The following is a 20,931-nucleotide window of genomic DNA, read 5'->3' as shown; positions in this document are numbered from 1 at the left end:
CATCCAAGCCGTTCAGATCCCCAATCACATCACCTTGCGCGCTTGCTGGCTTGCGGGCGTGCGGCCCATTCTCGTGGGCTAGGGTAGGTTCCCTTTTGAAGCCTGAAGAGTTCGTGATGGGCCGTTCTGGCTGTCACCTTGCAACCACTCCCTTCCATTCGCAGTCCCAATCAACCGGACCGACGTTGAGCTTTCGGCTTGGCTCGATGTACGAAAAAAAGCCACACATTGACTGTCGAGTGTCGTGCATGAGTCCCTTTGCACATGAACTGAACCGTTGACCTCAGGTCAATTCCCAGACCACTGGACTGGCGCTGGGAAGTTGTTTGTTTGCTCAACTTTGATCATTCCCATTCTACCATTCTGCGATGGCTATCGGTGGCTACCGGTTGTGCGACATCACTTGCATTGTCCAATTCCTAGGGAGATATAATGCATTTCCCCTCCATTCCATTCACCTTCACCCAAAAACCCAGACATTCAAAACACCCGGCCCAGTCGGCCGTCTGTCTGTGTGCAACAGCCAGATCGGGAATGCGCGCGATTGTCCAACACGAACTGACAAGGTGGTCAGCGCCAGGGTTTCCCAGGCAGTGGTGTTAAGTGGTGTCAATGCAATGCGCTGCGCTGCCGTTCTGACATTCTGTCAGCTGCTGCACAACGTCAATATCCAGCATGTACGTGAGTGGAAAGTGATAAATTCAAACACAATCATGCGCAAAGGAGAACGTCTTAGCTTTGGATATCAATGGATGTTCTTCTCTCCATACCTTTCAAGAAATTGGCGGTTTGGCAGAGGGAAGGCAAAAGGCCTGGGCCCGGGCTCTTCAACTCTTTTCTAGGGAGTGGATCGGAGCTCCAAGGGACATTAAAACCTGTGGAGAAATGGAATAGCAAGTCCCACTCCCTCGTGATCGATCCACTCCCCTGTCGAATGTTTCCCCGTTTGTACAATTTCCTGCATCTTCTCTTTCATGGATTCACGGGTTCCCCCACATTTTGGAGGTTTAACTGAGCCTTCGTTGATCGATCATCAGAATCCTGTCGTTCGGGTTTTCGGTTGGTAACGGCACCACGGCTCCCCGTTTTCCGTCTTTGCCGTTCCGTCCATTCGTTTCGGTGTTTCCTGGGAGCTTCAGGTGCTAGAGAAGCTTGGTGGAAGAGCTTCCCATTGTTATGGAGGGTGGACTGACTAACTGACTGACTTGCACACGGGATTGGCATTGCCATTGGCATCCCATTGTTTGGTTTCAACCGCGTTGGAACCGAGCGAACGGCACAGAAACTTGTTCTCCTACTTCCAGATCCAAGGGGTGGGTGTGTGGGCAGCTCGCTTTTGAAAAAACTGAATCCTTGAATAAGGTTTCCTTCCCGTTCCCTCTTTTCGCCTCGCCTTTGCTTTTGCCTCCTTCCCTCTTTCCTTCCTTCTCTTTCAACTCTGACTTTGGTCGACTCTCTCGCTTTTACCACCCTTACCCATTCACCAACCAACCATCGTTATCGTTACCCGTGGAAACGGAAACACAAAAACCAAACACCCTCGCTATCTAATCAACATCAACATCGTGTGCCGAACAACCCGGGCCGACGACCGTCAATCACTCGGGATCAAAAAGGAACTCTTCACTTACAACCAAGTGGGCTTTTTACGACGACTCCTCACATCACGCGCCAACACAGCCCTTTTTTGAACCCAACAACTTGACATTGGGCTGTTTTTTGCCGCTTTGCGTTGCTCCATTCCCTTCTTACGAAAGAAGGATTCACTGCGAGCTACGAGCACACACTGCCCCACCTGCACATTCAACGGACGACCATCTGGGGCAGCACGCCTCGAACGACTAGGGAGAAGGCAAAGCGACTAGTCTAGGGGATCGACTAGGCGAAAGGCAATAAAACTAAATTCGGCCATCTCACCCGGTACGGGGAATCCCTATAGGCTATCCCTTGCAAGGGCCGTTGTTGGTAGGGTCTCCTAGGTCACATCGGCTGTTCTGGGTCCTTTGGAGCCTTTGGGTAATATTAATCTTTTACGATACCACTCCCCCCGTCAAGTTGACTCTTCAACGTTCATTGTCCTTGTCGCTTCGTTTGACGGGCAACACTTACTTTCGTTTTTCTTTTTCTTCATCAACTACATCATCACATCGCAAAAAAGTTCAAAATGCGTTCAACGGTTTTGGCTTTGGGCGCCGCTGCCCTTCTCGGCGCCGGTACCGTCCTCGCCGATGATATCCCTACTTGCTCATTGGACAAGAAATGTCCAGAGTCGGCACCTTGCTGCTCTCGTAAGTTCCGTCTTCGGTTCTCATTTCTCACTTGTTGATTCAGTTGAACACAACATCTGCTATGCCGTCTTGACACCCTCATGCGTACCGCATTTCACTAACGCATCTATCCGCGACCGCAGAATACGGCCAATGCGGCGTCGGCGCATACTGCCTCGGCGGCTGCGACCCGCGCATGTCCTTCTCTCTAGAATCCTGCGTGCCCGCGCCCGTCTGCCAAGACAAGACCTACAAGATGGACAAAGCCTCCATGTCCAAGATCGTCGACATCGGCAAGTACTTGGGCGACCCGTCCAAGGCCGACTGGGTCTCCCAAGGCGAGCCGGTAAACTACAACGACAACACCCTCCTCACCATGCCCAAGAACTCGGTCGGTACCGTCCTGGCCTCGACAAGCTACATGTGGTACGGCTCCGTCAAGGCGCGTCTCAAGACCTCGCGCGGCGCCGGTGTCGTCACCGCCTTTATTTTGATGAGTGATGTCAAAGACGAAATCGACTACGAGTTCGTCGGCACCGAGCTCAAGACCGCCCAAACAAATTACTACTTCCAGGGCATCCCGTCCTACGTCAACAGCGGGAACATCACCATCACCGACTCCTGGGCCAACTGGCACGAGTACGAGATCCGCTGGACTCCGGACCAGATCCAGTGGCTGGTCGACGGGCAAGTCGGCCGCACCAAGAAGAAGTCCGAGACCTGGAACGCCACAGCCAACCAGTGGGATTTCCCGCAAACCCCTTCCCGCGTGCAGCTCTCCATCTGGCCCGGCGGTCTCGCCTCCAACGCGAAGGGCACAATCGACTGGGCTGGCGGCCCTATTAGCTGGGACCACGAGGACATCAAGAACTACGGGTATTACTTCACTACCTTTGGCGAAATTACCGTCAAGTGCTGGAACGCCGACAGCGGCCCCGGAACCAACAAGGGCAAGTCGTATTACTACAACAGCTACCGCGCGACGAACGATACAGTGGTGGATAGCAACAAGCGCACCACCCTCGAGTCCTTCCTCGGCACAGGCACGGATATGGATAAGGGCAAGGTCACGGGAACCAAATCGAGCGCGACAAAGAGCGGAGGCGCGGCAGAGACGACCCTCCCTAACTCGATCCCCGGAGCAGGCAGCGCGCCGGCTAATGTTCCTGGTGGAGGGTCGGGGACTGTGAGTGGTGGTGGTGGTAGTGGTTCAGGGTCGTCCGGCAGCGATGACTCGGGAAGCTCTGACGGTGGAAGTGGAAGTGTGGATAATGGTGACTCGAGTGTTTGTGGCGCAAGCGGGTTTTCGCAGAGTTGTGAGGAGGGCGGGAACGGGCAGAGCCCGTCGAATGCTAATAATGGTGTGAGGACCACGGGGTCGGTGCAGATGGGGGCGAGCGCGTTGGCGGCTGTGGTGGGGTTTGTTGGGTTGATGTTTCTTTAGTCATGTCCTTCTTGTAAGCGGGTTGTGGATGTAGGGCCCGGATAGGATAAGGAGAGAGTGGAAACTGGAAGGTTGAAGGGCATAATGTTAATGGGTAATTGATGTCTTTGTCTCGTCCTTAACAGCGTGGTTTCCTTCGTTATATTCTTGTACTTTGCTTATTTTGCGCTCGGGAGTTTTTATACCATTCAGCGACGTTCTTTGGGTTTTGGACCTTTTGACTATGCCTCCAACTCTGACCGACTCTGGCTGTCTATATAAGATTTGGATTATGTATGCTCGTATGTTAGGAAGAGAAAGGGTTATCATGGGAAGTATTATTGGGTTTTCGTCTACGCTTAAGGTCTTGGGTTGGCAGGCGAGCTGTTCGTTCGTTTCGTGCATGCTGCTATGAAAGTGAAAGGTGATATTTGCTATCTTGGAGACGTTGGACGCCGTCTCTACATAGTTCAAGGTCTCTTCGTGGTCCTGGACATTGTAGCAGACGTTGACGGCCATGTAATAGAGCAAGGACATCCACGATATTTCTTGATACGATGTCTTCGTTGCGTGCGAAACCACCTCATCTGCCTTCGTTTTGGTCTTCCCTATGGCCACCAGGCTCCTGTATATTGGATATTCGGACTCGTCGTGAACTCCATGAGTCGTTTCCTTTCACGATGATCTATGCAGGCGGGACTGTTGGTTGGACGTGCTGTTGCAGACATGGGATGCGTCGATTTCGTATGTATAACGCAAATTGATCCCTGGACTTCGAGTCCTTCTCATTTGTTGCATCTTAGGCAAAGTCGTGGTGTGGAATATCCGTCCTTTCGCTATCTGTTTACTTCGCGATCCCGTCTGGAAGCTGACTCTTTCTTCTTGGTTGAACATTGGATGTAGATGTTGGATGCAGTCTTGTGGATATAAAGTTGGTCCCTGAACAACGGGTCCCTTTTCATTCGTTGTAGTTCAGAAGAACTTGCGGTCTGAAAAGCCTTCCCCATCACGTCTTGTCGCGAAGTAATTTCCGTGAAGTTTTTGCTGTTGTGTCGCGCTTTCCGTTCACGATGTTCAGGTTGTTGTGAAGTTCATGAAGAGAGGCGGAGGAGGCTCCTGCCCTGGCATGCAGTGGAGCGTGCTACAAGACAGGCAGCAACTGTTAGTGGCTGTAGTGTCCTGCGACTGACCTGTTTCAGTTATTGCGTGCAGCGTTAGCGTCCAGTGCCGCAGTTGACGTGCAGCGTTAACGCAATTGAGGTCTTGTCGATCATTCCTCCACTCCTGACTTCAACTTCGTTCCTTCCTTTTGACAGCGACCGCTCTGCAACGGCTTGTGATGCCCAATCTGAATGCCATGGAAGGCACGATGATGGGAGGAGGGGCTTGAAGAAAACTCTTTCGGAGTGTGGTGACTTGATGCGTCTGCACGAATCTTTTCTTTTATCTCATCCTCTCACCACATGCATCTTGTCTGGACTTCCACCGCTCTTTTCTCCTGTCAGCATCTCAACACCATCAACTGCATCGAGTTTACCGCATATGGCCAAAAGGGTCGAACAGATCTTCCAGATTCGTCGAATGAAAAACCGCCTTGCTCCCCATTCTGCACTTCTCTCGGTTGTACGACACTGGGCGTGCCTTGTTGGCCTGAGGATGCGGTGAGGAGCCTTGTCGTCGAATGACGACTTCTACTTGACGATAGGGTCACCTTTTGTGTTGGTATCTGCTAGCCGATCTCTTCTTTTCGGCGTCTCTGCATCTCGGTATCTTCTCATCAAGTATCTCTACGCCGGAATTCCGACTTGGGTATCTCGGTGTCAACTGTTGACTTCGTGTCACCACTACTGCCTCGCCAGTGGCGTCTCTCCTGGGTAGATTGTGGCTCAGTAGGCTGCGGTACGCCCTTCGAACTCACGAACTTGTCCTTTTGCTTCCGGCAGAGTGGCTAAGAGTGGTTACACCATCACGATTCGCCAGTTGGCCAGCCTCAACATTGGGGATGCACCATCGTGACCACCCCACGGGTCTCAGGAACGGGCCTGGCAGTGCCTGGGAAAGCGGTCAAGACTTCCCCGACTTGTGGCCCCTCATCATCGTCGTCAATGGGTTTGATGTGACTTCACAACTCTCCAATGATTTCATGCCCCGCGTTTTGGCTCCCATTGTGGTGGAAGGGTATTGTCCACTCAACCCATAGCCCAGAGAGTTCGGCTGGGTACGCCTCAAGGAACCAACAGCCATCCAAGTACGTATACAGTCGTTCGGGACTTTTGTTGAGAAACCACATAGCTGTGAACGCTTCGCTAACTGTCATTTTATCCACAGTCTGCCCAGTCAACCTGTTGCTCGTCCGTGGATGTAACATATTTCAACCGCCAAGTGCCTGCCTCCTTTCCTTCCCGCGTTGCCGGGCATCGAGAACACCAAGGCTGATTTCGTGACGAAACCGGTGTAAACACCGCTTCTTGGCGATGTCCAGAACTATGTCCAGTCCTACGTTGTTCCCAAGCCACGATACAAGTCCCGCCTTGCTCTCTTCGAGTCGCAAAAATGTCACACCCAAGGTCCCGAGGCATCCAGGGCTGAGCAGAGCAAACACGGTACGGGGAGCACATCAACAGATCCGCAGCGCTTGAGCGACAGCTCCCGCGGCACATACAAGCATTCGGCTCACAGCTCCAACCGGAGACCTCCCGCGGAACAATTAATGGTGATGGCTTGCTTCTCCACGTGCACTGGTTCTTCCAACAGCTGTATGCCGCCTTGCCCACGACTACCTTACCTTCCTGCCGGAAAGAGCACCCGCAATTGAGGCGACCATCTTGGTGGGAATGGCTTGGATGCCTTTTTTTTACACTTGTTCCGATTGTTACACCACTCAGCGGTGCTTCCCAAGTCTACGGGAACATTCCAACACTTGAGTTCATGCACACAGCTGCACCTAGCCTTATACAGTCAATCTTACCCCCTGGTTCTGTTAGTTGCCCTCATGAAGAACCGACTTCTCAGCTTGCCATGGGATCCACGGAAGCAGAGTGCCTTGTCCCCGGCAAGTTGCAACGCGCGAATCCAACACACCTTCTGGCTGCGGCTCGGCTTTCAAATGTTGGTCTTCGGAAGCTTTATCCCAATATACCCGGTGCTATACCAACATCCTGTTCCCGATTGTCTGTTTCCAACCCGCGATCCAGATCATACCCAAGGTATTAATGATGCGTGCGCCTCATACCGGCTTCGCATCCGAGTGCACCATCACAGCCTTCAACGTCTTCGGAACCATTAAACCGGGTTAAGGGCTTGGTTTGAAGCTTAGCTAATCTCCTGGAGACTGCGAGTCTAGAAGATCACCTGCGGTCACACTTACACTTAACACGGATGGAACATGACCAACCCCAACCGAACACCAGGACGAACTGCTTCACGTGCAGATGCAGCCGGCCTGGTGGAGAGGTAGCACAGCACGCCGGTTCCTGTCCTTTCCGACCATTGCGAGGGATCTCCTTTCAAACCAGCCTTGCTACGTCTTGGACGTTTCATGGCTTATCTATCCTGAATCCAATGCCAGCCTGACCGAAGTAGCTCATAGACAAAAGTCCCGGCCCTTTATGATGCTACAGTGTACCAGCGTACATCGACATTGCAGGGTCCTGATGGTACCTGGTCTACTCGTCCTCTTTTCTGCCAAGCATCATGTAGCCGCAGCTGCACACTTCCTTGAAGACCCCAGACCTTGGAGCGCTGCCGGAACATCTAGCGGTCTAGGGCTGATGCTGTTCCCGTGCCTCCAATCGCTGATCTTCAAGGTGAGTATTTCTATGTTCGTTGCCTGCGGCATAGGACCAAGTGGTCCTCGGCCTTTTCCTTACAGACGGGAGTAACGTGTATATAACCACTTACCTGCCTCTTTGCTGTTCTTCGTCATTCGTTCCACAGATCTTCAATAGGCTTTCACTATAAAACGGCCTCTGAAGCCTACTGTTCTATTTTTGGCCCTGGCCAAAGCTCTCTCCATTCTGCGACAGTTACACCCCTCAGATCATTTCTACAATGCCAAACCGTTCCGAGAAACGGTCCAAGTTGGACAAACACCGGGACACTATCTATCGCTTATACATCGCGGAAAACAAAACCCTACCACAAGTTATTGACATTATGAAGCGAGATTATCACTTATCGGCTTCGTATGTTACATTCCCTTTCCGTGTCAGGCCGATAGCTAACCTCTGTTGACTGCATAGGGATAAACAATACAAACGATACTTCAAGACATTGGGGTTCGACAAAAATTACAAGACCAGTGAAATGATATCGATGCTCAAAATACAACAAATGCGAATAACACAAGGGAAGAGAACCGTGTTTTTTAACGAGAATGGCGAGATGATACCAAAGATCAAATTCACGCGGTTCAAGAACCGTCACAATATTATGGAATTTAAGGATGAAGAGTTACAAAAAGGTACGGTGGTACTTGCCATCTTCCGTTTGGGGTTATCGCTTATGGTTGGCAGTCGAAACACCGAGAGGCATCACGGTCAAAACACCCGAGCCGGATGACACGAAAACCCGTTTAAGGAATCGTCTCAGCACCGACAGACCTGAAGAAAGAACGCACATGGGAACAGAGGAACCTCACACCATGACCCAGTCGTCTCGGTCGAACCACAGAGACAACAGGCGGCGCGAGTATCACCAACTACCCGGTAGGCCAGACTCGTCGTCATATATGTCCCATAGAGACTGGAACGAAAGTCAAATCGGCCACTTCACCAACACTGTCGCCTCTCCCGCTCCCTCAGCGTACTCGAACACCACAATATGTGCCCCAACTGCTACAATAGCGGCCTATACGTCAAATCATCATGGCCAGTTTGAGACCATTTTCTCCCCGCACTCGACAACTATCAGCGATCCAGGTGAATACCAGTTCTCTTCGAGGCTAAGGCAGGGCTCAGTGTCATCTATGCCGCCCCTTGATTATAACCCCAGCCGGGTTGGGCTCTTTACTAATGCTGTCCCTTCTCCTGCCCTTTCTGCATGCACGCTGAACACCACTATCAGCTATCTCCCTTCTTCGGTGGCAGCTTACGCGCCAACAGTGCAACGTTCGACGTATGCAATGGATTCTTTTCCGCCGTTACCAGGCACCCAAACCGCGAGTTTCAATCACTTATCCGCAAGCGCAAGACCAGAGTCATTATCTTACAGTAACTATCAAGGGAATCATGTTGGGCCTTCCAGTGGTACTCTCAACTCCCGCGTACGCCCGGCTTTATCGTTGAACACCAGCTTACGCTCTGATGCTTCATCCGTTTATTCCTTCAACAACACGATCACTGCCCATGTTCCCCTTTCCTCTTCACGGGACGACCATGGGCAGTTTTCAGCCAGTGCTTCCATCTCGCCGGCTCAACAACTCGCTCATTCCGACCTCTCTCCAGTCTACGGTCAGGGAGAAGCACTCCTCATCGGTCCCGGCCACTACAACTATACTGGTGACTATGGGAGTTATGAGGGTATGCCAACGAACAGTGTGAACATCACATACTCCCCTGCTCTTCAGTCGTACCTTGGTGGTACTGAACAGTATCCGTCTTACACCTCCAACGATAGCTACCCCACCGGGTACCAGTGTGACAATGGCTTTGGTAGAAGTTTGGATATTGGGTCTCAGTCGACTACCAGTGGTCATCACTTCAACCCGCTGAATCAAGTCAACACGTTCAACACGATCGCTGTCCCATCACCAACAGCACTTGCCAGAGAAGCATTGGCCGCAATGGGCTCCATGGCATCTTGCCCCTATTCTGAGCAGGAGTCAGAAGGATATTCTGGTTGAAAAAGGCTGGGAGGTCGACTACGAAGCTTTGGGTTTGTGTTCAAAACATCAAGGGAGGTGCCAGTGACTGCCTTCCACGTTCCCTTTTCGTGGTCTCGTCTCTCCTTTATCAAAACCGATGTGCGGTCACTATCGCGATTCAGCGCATATAGCATATGGAATTCTCCCTCATCTGGTGCCGTGCATAATGGCCGTTGCCTGCTTTTCCCCTGAAACAATATCCTCACATTCCGAACGTCTTTACCTAATTATATTCTTATTGTTTGCCATGAAGATCACACGTCCTATGACACTCGCATTGCAGCATCTACTTAAAACCCTTCCAAAGTCGCCCAACCTCACCTGCATATACCTGCATTTGATCTCAACCATTCAGAAATTCGACACCATTATCCGGGGTTTACAGTGTCTCAACTGTCGAGGAAGGCTTCCCCGGCCTGGAAGATGCAGCAATGAACGGCATTTAATAGGTACATACGGAACACACCGTTCCCCGCCATTCCTCATATAGATGTATTAGGCCTCGCTAGAATTGTTTGCCAGCAATTCCTGCCACACACGCGCGTCTTTCTATGCACAAAAGTTATTTCAAATGCGCCGTACGTTAAGTATTGGAGGCTGGAACTCATTATAAGCAATCAGCCCATTGAACTAACCCATATCTAAGTAGGAGACGAGCTGATCATGACGAGAAATGCACGCCTTTGCAACCTCTTTACATCCCTATTTTCGGCCTCTGCCAACTGTCTTCCTCCCACATGGAATGGATCGCACCGCTCGCCAATTGCACGACGGTGCTTTTCTTGTTCATCCCCCAGTTCCCAAGAACGTGGCTTGAAGGTTTCAACGATTGAGGACTCCCGCAGTACGACAGAGCTGCAGAACAGCGATGATGGCGACGACAAAAATGTGGCGTTCAATCAGACGTTGAGCTTGGTTAAACGGGGATCGCTCGGTCTGGAAGAAGGTCAAGATCAGCCGATCATGGAAACAGGAACCGCTACCAGTGTGTGATTTTCTTTGTTTGTTTGTTTCTCCACGAAGGGGCCAAGAAGAGGGGATACTGTTCTAGAATTGGAGGACGCCATGTGGGTTAGACGCCGGCAGAGGCTTTTCTTCACGTTCATTTTGAAGGGGATAGTGACGGGAGGAGACAAGAGTTGAGAAGTATATCTTGGCTGTGAACCCACACTTTATCGAGTTGCTAGTCCGGGTTTTTGTTGCTTCTTCAAGTTTTCAGCGTCCTAGTTCAACACCTTAAGGGTGAAGCCATCACCAGTTCACCACCCAGAACCGACTTCACACAACCACCTTCCCAAGTGGACGGCTCAACAAAATGCCAGACCCAACCATGTACGGTCTCCCTCCCGGGACGGACATGTGCACCATCCTGGGCAGCACACCTCCAGAAGGCAAAGTTCTCAACTTTGTCGACCCTCCGAGCCTTAAACCGGGGTTAATGGCCGTTTGTTTCATCCTCTGTCCTACCGCCCTGGTGCTCACGGTGGGGAGACTGATTGCCAATCGGAAGATGTGGAAAGCGGCTGATTACTCGTCGATGGTGAGCGTGATTCTGCTCGTGGGCATGATTGGCATGGAGTTAGGTGTCAATAGTATGTCTTTTGTCCTCTTCCTCTTCCACCGACTCTGAGGAAATAAGAAGGAGATAGAAAAGAAAAGACGTTAACGCAACACTAAAGGCTACCACGACTACGCCCGCCATCAATACGACATCCCCCTCTGCTAGCTCAACGCGACTTACCTCCGTCTCAGCTACGCCACCTACGTGATCCTCTCCTCCCTAGCCTGTTTGCCCTCGAAACTCTCCATCTTGTTGTTATACAAACAGCTCTTCACCATGACCTCTATCCGCATGAAACTCGCCATCTGGCTCGCTTTTTTCTTGAACTTCGCAGCTTACTTCCCGGCCTTTGTCTACGCCACACTCTGGATGGGCATCGGCCACAAAGACGACCTCGACTCGTTGGCCACGCTTCAAGCCGAGGATGCTCCCGGGAAACTGATCAAGACGGGTTTTATCGTCGCGGCGCTGATTATCTTGCTGGATGTGTATATCTTTTGTTTGCCGTGGCCGGTTATTGGGTCCTTAGAGAGTCTCAAGAAGACGGAGAAGAGGAGGGAAAGAGTGAAAGTGTATGCGGTGTTTGGGACGGCGGCTATGGGGATTGTCGCTAGTATCGTCAGTTGTGTTTTCAAGGTTAAGCAGGAAGGGAGTACGGTTGATTTGATGTGGAGTACGGGGGCTGTTGTTATTTCTGTGTGAGTATCATCCCCTTTCTACTACCTCTAGCGGAAAGAGGACCGGACCTCGAAGAGTGATGCTGACTGAAAACCACAAAACAGATCCGTCGAAGCAAACATAGCAGTCATCGTTGCCTCCGTCCCGGGCTTCTCCAAGTTCCTCCGGTTCCACGTGGCGCCCTGGCCGCCTGTTAAGAGGATTCTCGAGGGGTGGTTCCGTGTTAAGGTTCACGATAGTAATGATCATAATGTGCCGAGGTCGGGGAGGGATCAACTGCCTATGGGGATGGTAAACCAGCAGGGGAATATGCCGAGGGAGTTGAAGGAGAGTTGGCTGTTTAAGAGTGATAAGAGTCAGAGTAGTGAGAATTCGGGGACGACGCATCAGGAAGAGCAGGAGCAGCAGCAGGAGAGGGTGGATCAGGTTGGGTATGAGCTGAAATCAAAGGGGGTGGTGACTGTTGTGGAAGCCGGAGGGAAGAAGAAAATGGAAGAGGAACAGCAAGAAGCGGTTCAACAAGATGATGTTGATTTGGAGAAGGGACTGGGAAAAGGACATGGAGCGCAGGAGGAGAGGAGCTGATTTGGAATGGGTTTCGTCTTGAACTGTATATTATGATGATGTATTGATGCCATTACACTTGAACTTGACAGTCCAATGCACTCGAAGTTGAAGATCACGTTGAAGTTGAGGTTGAAGTTGAGGTTGAAGTTGAGGTTGAAGTTGAGGTTGAAGTTGAGGTTGAAGTTGAGGTTGAAGTTGAGGTTGAAGTTGAGGTTGAAGTTGAGGTTGAAGTTGACATTCAGACTTCGGTTCCGTGGCTGGCGATGCGACGCTGTTAAGGTTTGGTGTTGCACAGCAAGCTTCCCCAGAGGTTGCACTAACGGCTGAGCCGATCTTGAGACGGCCCCGCATTTTCAGTGCCGGTGGTCAAAGCTTCCAGCGGCTGAGTGGATCCGTTGCCAGTGGACCAGACCGTCGAGGTCTCCAGGTCTCAAACGTTCCAGTCGCAAGTTGTCGTGTCACCGTCACTTCGTCAGATCTCACTCAACATCCGGTCCAATTGGTACCCTCTATAGTACTTATATCCCTCGAACATTCGCCCGACACCATTCTACAACAACTACAGGTCCTTCGAACCTTCCATTGAACCAGCGCAACTTCTACCTACCGAGCAGCGCAACGCGACAACCACCAGGCGCATCACAAGTGCAAACTCTCCTCAAACTCTCGAGGCCACAACGATCTAGATCCGGCGTTTTATACGACCGTCGGACTTCCCTCACACGGCTATCCACCACAAACGAAACCTAGCTCGTCCTCCTCTTTTAATACTCCGTGCGACCAAACAACCGTTTCCTCGTCCACACTACCTCCCGAACACATACCCAAGACCGAACCAAAAACGAGCTACAATGTCCGGCTCAGGAGGAGGCAAAATCAACCCCAAAAACCTGCACTACGACCGCTCAGCAACCCTTCCTCCCTTCCTCGCGCGCCTTCATGCCCAACACGCTCCTGGAAACTTTGACGGGCCAGACCCAATATTAGCTGCTAGACGAAGACCGACAGGCAAAAAAAGGAGCGGGAGTGAGGAGGCGGAGGATGCGCCGCTTATTTTGGATGAGGAGGGGAATGTGCTTGATACGATGACGGTGGGGAAGGATGGGGTTACTGTTACTGAAAAGGAGAGGACGGTAAAAGAGGAGGGGGAGGGGAGTGGAAGTGGGAGTGGAGAGGGAGGGGTTGGGGATGAGAAGGTTGAGGGTGGAGAGGGGAAAGATAATGGGAAAGGGAAAGAGAAGGAACAGGTGAAAAACGTGGGGATAGGAGCGAGTAAGAAAAGGAAGGTGGGTAAAGTTATTGGTGGTGGTGATGCTGATTCGGATCAAGAGCGACATGGAGATGACAAGGCGCCAAACGAAAAGTCAGATGCTACAGCTGCCAAAGACAAGGACAGCGGAAAGACTGAAGAGACACAGGAGGAGAAACCAAAACCCAAGGCGACCAAGAAGAAAGCTAAGAAGATCAAGCTTAGCTTTGGTGATGAGGAGGGTTGAATCTCGCCCCGAGGATAAGAGCATAAGGGGATTGGGAGTTTACGAACATGGAAAGGGGCGTGCTGAGTAAGGGCTGAAAGTCGGCTTGATGTTCCGAGGAGATCTTGCCAGGCAGGCCCATTGTGGTTAAAGGCACAAACCGGGATAGTTGATAAGCGGATGATTGGGGTCACGATATCTCACCCTTACGTAGGCGGTACCGACGCTCCAAAGAGCCGCTACATGTTCCGGGTTATGGAGCATAGAAGACGGACGCAGCCTGGTCGGAGCCTGTGAGTTTGACATGCGCTTACTTCCAGAGGTCATAATGTCTCTGTGGATGATCATTTAGCCGCGTGCTGCGCTTACTGGAGCGTGCTCTACAATATCCAAAGCCTGAGATAGGTCAAAAGAGAAATCTATACAACTTCGTCTTTAGTAGTATTTCCAGGTCACATCTACTTGTACTCTACAACTCTACCACTCTAGGTTTCATAAAAGAGTCTCAGGTTCTTGTTCGTCATCTCATGGCCTGTCAGTTATTCGACCACTTTATACTCAAAACTCGCAACCTGTAGTCACAATGCCTCCCTACTGCGGCCCGCGCCCCTCTTGAAAGTCTTCATATGCATGCATCGTATTTCTCAATGTCTTCTATTAACAACCCACTAAGCCTCTGGAAACCTCCCTTACCAACCCAACTGGTTAGGAAATTTACCAGTACTGGGGCTTGACAAAGTCGGCGAAAGTCTTGGGCTCCTCGAAGCCGTGGTGGTGGTCGTCGTGGTGGTGGTCGTGGGAGTCCTCGGGACCGACGTAGTTCATCTTGTAGACGTTGCCGCACTCGGGGCAGCGCTCGATGGGGCGCTCGCGGGTCATCTGTTTTGTGTCAGCAGCTCGCCTTAGGGGGTGCGAAAAGGGGTGACAGGAGAAAACTCACGGTGAGCCAGATGACGTTGTGGGAGTCGGCAGGGAAGCCAGTGCAACCGGCATACTGCTCATCACCGGCGGAGCGGACGGAGATGGGGTTCTCCATGGTGCCTGTGATGTGTCGTCTCAGCATCTTTCTCAAGTTCCTCCTTTTGAACCCGGGCTTCAAGTCTTACCCCTGCGGGAGGCATCAAGGGGCTTCATGTCGAAAACGTCGACGCCCTCCATCTTGCCGAGAATCTCGAGACGCTCGAGACCGGTGGCCTGCTCAACATCGGTGGGGACAGTGCCATCAACGGCACCGGGACCGAAGAGGTCCTCCTTGGTCTTGATCTCTGTTTGTCGCGAAAAAGGTAGAAAGGTATAAGTTAGTCATGCATGCTTTTTGCGTCGTATGCGGTTCGTACGTCACCCCGCATTCGTCATGGGGTGAGCGAGCGAGCGAGGGAGCTATGGGAGCTGCTGGGCTGGGTTGAACTGAGCTACCCGGTGGAAGCTGTGATGGGTAGGGGGGAAACCTCGAGCTTGAGCAGGCCGAGCTTCCTCTCCCGTCATTCGCAATGATAACCCCCTTCCCTTGGCCGCCCAATGCCTGTTCCCCCTTATTGTTGTTTCAAAGCTTCCCAAAGCTTATCCAAGCTTTGCTCAAGCTTCGATAGACCCCACAACAGCTTCCAGTTCGCGTAGCCCAGTTTCCCAGCATTCCGAATAGACTCAATCGTGACGCAATCGTCGCCGGGGGAGAGAGATCATCATACCGGAGAGACCCTTGATGTGGGCGGTAGGGACCTTGGTCTCGGCGTGGCCTGTGGTTCAAGATAAAAACATGGTGTCAGTGTTTCGATCGGTATTCGGGGTTGCAATTGATTGCGTGTTCTGTTGGTGTTGTCGCGAAATTGTTCGTGGTGGGGTTATGATGTCGTCGTTGGTGGTGACGGTGATGATGCTTTTGCGCGGATATTTCGCAGCTTCGCGATTGGAGCTTTTTTCGATGCCCGTAGCTTTTTTTTCAGGCGGCAGCCCGCTAGATAGTATTCAGATATGGTGACTTACGGCGCACAACGGTGGTGGCGATGCTGCGACGGAGAACGGGGGCAGCGGTGGCCCGGCGGGCGACGGCGACGGCGGTGCGGGACAGCATGGTGACGACGGGCGGCGGTGGTGGATGTGGTGGTGTGATGTCGGAGTGACAATTGGAAAGCGGGAGAGAGCGGAGAGGCGGGAGATGATGTTTTGTCTGGTCGACTTGCGCTCGGGAATCCGAAGCTGGTTTTGCTCAGCAGTAGCGAATCCGCTGGAGTCCAATTGCCCACACTGGTCCCACAGCTAGGTACCTATGAGGCCCCGACGCACCGACTGCGGGTGACTGCTGCCCTTCTGTCCGTTCTGCCGCTGGCAACTGGCGAACGGTTGGTTGCTGTGTCGTGTAAAAGACGCTTGGGCCATCTTTTGGAAAGCTTGCCCAGGTGATTGCCAGAAGCAGTTAGTTTGGGGTCAGGTGATACGACACGTGGGAACTTTCATCTCATCAAGCTGTGCAACTTTCATCGAATGTGGTGTAAACCGACGATGAGATGAAGATGAACACAAGGTTGGAGAGCTTCTGAGTATCTCAAGGGTTTAATTGAACAAAAGAATGGAACAAAGTGCCGAATGGTTGAGCTGAACTACATGCCCGTAGAAGCTCTCAACAGCTCTTGCAAAGCTACAAGCATGACCCTAACCCTCACTTTAGTCATGTCGTCATTGTTTACAGCCAGAACGACAAACCCAAAACACCAAGCAACATCACCAACTCACGAATTGGAAACATCTGCTTTCAAGACCAGCGTTTCATCTTATTCCGTTCCTGTGATCCCGAATGGATGAGAGAGATAAAGGGTACATGTGCAAATAACGTACCGCCTTCGACCCCACCCGGCTGTTGCGCGCACCGGTCGTGACCCACCCGGTCAACAGATTCCGGATTCCACCTTCAAGCATCCCGCCCCGATTCCGGCCTCCATCCGGTTCCCGGATTCGATAGTGGAGCCACGGATTGACCCTCGTTCACTCGGGACGGCACCATGCCGCAAGTGTGTTAGCGGAGATCTTCCTTAGTTCAACCGCCAACCGGAGTGATGATGCCGTCTCATCACGTGGAAAGATGCCTCGGCACTTCCTCCTTCAGCTAAGCCAAGCTTCGCTCCCCTCCATCCACTCCCGCGCGGGAGTCTGCATATCGTCAGCTTGGTAGATACCGAAGCCGACTCGGCCGTTTAAAACAGCTGAAATATCACAAACATCCGGGTGTCTTTTCCGCGAGGTGATTGATATTGAGGTGCCATTGATATATTTTTGTGTAACTTACCACAATCACTCGTCATTTTCATATCCCATCTATCACAAGTTCTTGTTGTCTTTTCTTCACTTTGACCTCATATCACGAGTTGCTTTTCTTCATCCTCACAGCATCAGAGTCCCCATCCAAGCTTCAGCACCGGGACACTCGTCCCTTTCCAACACCAAAATGTCAGACTCAGAATATGACAAGCTCCTCTCCTTCCAAGAGGCACTGGAGCTTGTTAAACTTCCACCCGACTCAAACTCCCAATATCGATTCATCGGCACCCGCTCCGCCTACCTTCCAGGATGCGACTACCCACCAGAAAAAGAGATGCCGTCGTTTCACACTGCAGCCTACGGCGGCCACGTCTACGCCCAGAGTGCCTTAGCAGCTTGTAGAACCTGGGGTGGGATCGAAGATCAGAATAAAATTCCCAAGTCTCAAAAACTCGGACTTCACGTACGTTCCCCCTCATCCCTCTCCAAACGATCATGTACTGACAGCCAGCTGTAGACAATCCACGGCTTCTTCACCGCGGCAGGAAACCGCCACCGACCCTTCATCTACTCTGCCACGCCCCTAACATCCACCCGCTCCTTCAGCACCTTGTCCGTCACAGCTTACCAGCCCTCTTTACGTTCCACCGCATCTACCGCCGAGTCCTCTCCCTCCTCGGAGTCCTCATCACCATCCTCAGAAGAAAGGCCCGATCGCTTCCCTCACTTCCCCCTCTCCGACGCATCCCTCACCCTATCCCCCACACCATCCTTCACAGCCCTAATCTCCTTCAAAGCCTCCGAGCCTCACTCCGCAGGAATCGCCATCCAAGAACCACCTCCCCAAATCCGCTTCCGCGACATCCTAGCCTCAAGAAAACCAACCGACTGGCCACCTGCTCCACCAGTAGACATCGACGGCGTTCGAGCTTTAGTAGGGGAGGATGTAATCGGCGAGTTTCCGATCGTGGAGATGAGAAAGGTTGATATGACCTCTTACAACGAGGGGAAGCCGGTTCACGAGAGAAGGGAACTTTTGTTGTATCGCTTGTTGAAACCGTTACCTTCTTCTGATGGCGATGGCGAAGGGGGTGGGGATGGGGTACAGGAAGGGAATAATCACGCGGTGATCCATGCGTATGTGGTTGATCGCAACGGGCTGCTGATGGCGTGTAATCATCTTGGAATGGGCTGGACGTTGGGGAAAGCGGCCAGTTTGAGTTATAGCATTGTTTTTCATACGAATGTGGAGGAGTGTGTGATGAGGTATGGGAGTCGGGAGACTGACTTGGACTTAAGCCCGGATTGGGAGGCGAGGTCGAAAGGAAAGGCGGATGGGGAAAGTGAAGGCGTGTGGTGGATTCAGGAAGCTTGGTTCCCTAGGGCTGGAGCGGGGAGGGGCATTGTGGAAAGTAAGGTTTGGAGTCCTGGGGGTGTGCATGTCGCGACGGAGTATCAGGATGGGCTGATTAGGAGCTTTGAGAAGGAGGAGCAGAAGCCAAAGTGGAATCCGAAGTTGTAGGATGAATATTGGGAAGTAGCACTTTGCATTTGCATCTGGGATTCGGGCTTTGGAGTTTTGGATGGCGAGCGAGAGGTAGACTTTCGTCTAGAGATATAGATTTTCATGAGAGTGCGTGAGCTTGTTTTACAAAGGATTCACATTCTCATCCCGTCGCTACTCGTTTTTTTTTTTTTTTTTTTTTTTTTTTTTGAGAGGCTCAAGACACGGAAACCTGCACGTCCACTAACACAATCTCAGGCACATTACTCACATCTATACGACCACCTACAAAGGCTTCGTACCTAGAGGTAGGTACTTGACGTTCACCAGGCGAGGTGACTCCGTGGCGTCCTTCCTCAACACCTCAAGCAGCGAGTCAGAATTTGACTACATGACACCATCTCCGAGTGGCGGACTTAATCCCACCCTCATGCATCAAATAGCAGCTCGACTACCCTGGAAACATCATCCCATGGAGAACCCCAGGAGCCTAAGAGCCTCGTCCCATGGTTCTCGCCCACGTTAAGGCACAGACGACGCATCCCGTTTCTTCTTTCCCCTTTTAGAAAGCTGGGCCGCTGAAGCATGCGGGGGTTCCATCACACTGGAAGTCTGGTTCGCTCCAGTTGAGCGGCTTTCAGGGTCTTGGATCGACCTCAAGACCTCACGTGGTCAAGCTGAGACCGGTGATGAACTGTCAAGATGCAATGTCGATGCAAAGGGCCTCTTCCTCGCCTATACTGTACCTCTGGTCTTGGAATGTTCTACGGTTTCAAGTTTGAATCAACCGCAAGTTTTTCTTTTTGAGGTTTCTTTGGGCGTGTGGATGGCAAGACCGAGGCTTGAGGGCCTGAAAGGAGCTGGGCGAGTTGGGGGAACGGGAGTAGAAAGAACTCTCCGGATGTCTTGGGAGTCTGGTACAGATGGGAGTGATGGAGATGGGGTTGGTGTGTTCTGGTGTTTCGTCGGGAGCATCAATATGAGGCTCGCAATATTCTGAAGTGACAGCAGCTTCCATTGGAAATCGAACATGAATTATTCGGATTCGTGAGAGTCCTCAATTGCCAGCATAAACAAAGGGGCGTTGTCGGAAAGTGGAGGGAATCCCAACGTCGTGGTAACCGGTAAGGGTCCGACATGAATGCTACCGTGGAGCCGAAACGATCGCTGTCTTGCTCGCTTCAAGCACTCGAATGGCACAACACGAACGGAGTTGATTCCGCGGCTGGGCGCATCGAACCCGCTCCGGCTCTTGGACCGAAGCCTTGAGGTTTGTTATTGAACAGCTTTTCGGTTGCATCAATGACAAAAACGACTGGGCTCAGCGTCGATATCTTTGACTCACCTTGCTCGTCAAAGCATTATCGGTGATGAGGAATATAACGACGGGAAAGAAAGTGCAGAAGACCGACCGACTATGGACCTGGGAATGCGTTGTACCGACAAAAAGGAAGCCGAACTCCTTGCCTATAACAGGAACAATAGCCGACACAACCCGAACGACGAGCAATTATCACAAACAGCGTTTGTTGGGACGGAAAGACTTTTGTGCGACTGAGTGTTTGAGTATTTGAGACAGGGGCCCCCGTACCCCGGACAGAAAGTATAAACCCGGGCATTCGTGAGAACGGTGACATCTGAGAAATGGCTTCATGGCTCTGGAGCTAGCTAATGCTCGTAATCGCTATACCTAATCACCGGCCTGAATTAAGCTCTAAAAGGCTTAGCAATTTCTATGCAGCTGATGTTCTCTTTTGAGCCGGGAATGGTCAATTAAAGGTCGAAACACCAAAAGAGCCAATGAGAGGGCCGAATAACGTGGAGTGACAGTCCTACTACTTGTACCAATTTGGGCACCGAGGAAGGAAGGGATGGAAGGGGGAATCAGCCAATGTTGGGGCCGCGTGATCACCGTTTGGGTCGACACTCTCATGTTTATTCCGACAAAGGTACACTGTATGTAACACCGAGGATTGGTAACTGCGAACAGAGGATTCATGTTATACCTACCTACTTGAAAGTAAGCTGAGCTTCGTCTTGGTAGCACGATGTGCTGTAGGTAGTGTATGAGACGACATCAAATGTTGAACGACCTCAGACAACTCTCAGGAGGACAATAAGGGGACGCCTTGGCACTTGGCACTTGGCAGACTGGTAGGACGAAATGTCTTTGGGGAACACTGGAAAATAGGTCATCACCAGAAGAAATATTGAAGGTGAAATCGTGAAACCTCAAGAATAGGAGAAGCTGACCTCGAAAGACAAAAAGCAAACTGAGGTCTTTGGTTAGGTTGTCCGGTCTGTCCAGGAACACACGCCTAGCGAGCCTACCTAGCCCAGC

At 51.7% G+C, this 20,931-nt stretch overlaps 7 protein-coding genes across 7 annotated transcripts; 6 read left to right on the top strand and 1 right to left on the bottom strand.

Annotated features, from left to right (window-relative positions):
* Positions 1-484: 484 nt before the first annotated feature.
* Positions 485-3,711, top strand: SMAC4_02041 (uncharacterized protein; the record flags this gene model as incomplete). The annotated part of the gene is made up of 2 exons (XM_066089699.1): positions 485-2,288; positions 2,411-3,711. Exons 1-2 carry the CDS (start codon positions 2,165-2,167, stop codon positions 3,709-3,711), a joined length of 1,425 nt encoding a protein of 474 aa, XP_065946968.1. The 5' UTR covers positions 485-2,164.
* Positions 3,712-7,740: 4,029 nt separating this feature from the next.
* SMAC4_02042 (uncharacterized protein) lies at positions 7,741-9,532 on the top strand (the record flags this gene model as incomplete). The annotated part of the gene is made up of 3 exons (XM_003350281.2): positions 7,741-7,874; positions 7,932-8,152; positions 8,205-9,532. The coding sequence occupies 3 exons, from the start codon at positions 7,741-7,743 to the stop codon at positions 9,530-9,532; spliced, it is 1,683 nt and encodes a 560-aa protein (XP_003350329.2).
* A 1,336-nt stretch (positions 9,533-10,868) lies between these two features.
* On the top strand, positions 10,869-11,279 carry SMAC4_02043 (uncharacterized protein; the record flags this gene model as incomplete). Its single annotated transcript, XM_003350282.1, has 2 exons — positions 10,869-11,145; positions 11,233-11,279. The coding sequence occupies 2 exons, from the start codon at positions 10,869-10,871 to the stop codon at positions 11,277-11,279; spliced, it is 324 nt and encodes a 107-aa protein (XP_003350330.1).
* A 52-nt stretch (positions 11,280-11,331) lies between these two features.
* Positions 11,332-12,396, top strand: SMAC4_02044 (uncharacterized protein). The gene is made up of 2 exons (XM_003350283.2): positions 11,332-11,812; positions 11,897-12,396. Exons 1-2 carry the CDS (start codon positions 11,391-11,393, stop codon positions 12,375-12,377), a joined length of 903 nt encoding a protein of 300 aa, XP_003350331.1. The 5' UTR covers positions 11,332-11,390; the 3' UTR covers positions 12,378-12,396.
* An 814-nt stretch (positions 12,397-13,210) lies between these two features.
* On the top strand, positions 13,211-13,855 carry SMAC4_02045 (uncharacterized protein; the record flags this gene model as incomplete). The annotated part of the gene is made up of 1 exon (XM_003350284.1): positions 13,211-13,855. The coding sequence occupies one exon, from the start codon at positions 13,211-13,213 to the stop codon at positions 13,853-13,855; it is 645 nt and encodes a 214-aa protein (XP_003350332.1).
* Positions 13,856-14,299: 444 nt separating this feature from the next.
* On the bottom strand, positions 14,300-16,033 carry SMAC4_02046 (uncharacterized protein). Its single transcript, XM_003350285.2, has 5 exons — positions 15,818-16,033; positions 15,523-15,570; positions 14,941-15,099; positions 14,775-14,875; positions 14,300-14,713 (listed from the first exon to the last, which is right to left on the bottom strand). The coding sequence occupies exons 1-5, from the start codon at positions 15,903-15,905 to the stop codon at positions 14,549-14,551; spliced, it is 561 nt and encodes a 186-aa protein (XP_003350333.1). The 5' UTR covers positions 15,906-16,033; the 3' UTR covers positions 14,300-14,548.
* Positions 16,034-16,818: 785 nt separating this feature from the next.
* On the top strand, positions 16,819-18,772 carry SMAC4_02047 (uncharacterized protein). Its single transcript, XM_003350286.2, has 2 exons — positions 16,819-17,549; positions 17,604-18,772. The coding sequence occupies exons 1-2, from the start codon at positions 17,274-17,276 to the stop codon at positions 18,606-18,608; spliced, it is 1,281 nt and encodes a 426-aa protein (XP_003350334.1). The 5' UTR covers positions 16,819-17,273; the 3' UTR covers positions 18,609-18,772.
* The last annotated feature ends 2,159 nt before the right edge of the window (positions 18,773-20,931 follow it).

This window comes from Sordaria macrospora, chromosome 4 (genome assembly GCF_033870435.1).
Source record: "Sordaria macrospora chromosome 4, complete sequence".
Lineage (NCBI taxonomy): Eukaryota > Fungi > Ascomycota > Sordariomycetes > Sordariales > Sordariaceae > Sordaria > Sordaria macrospora.
This window is presented reverse-complemented; position numbering and strand designations above follow the sequence as displayed.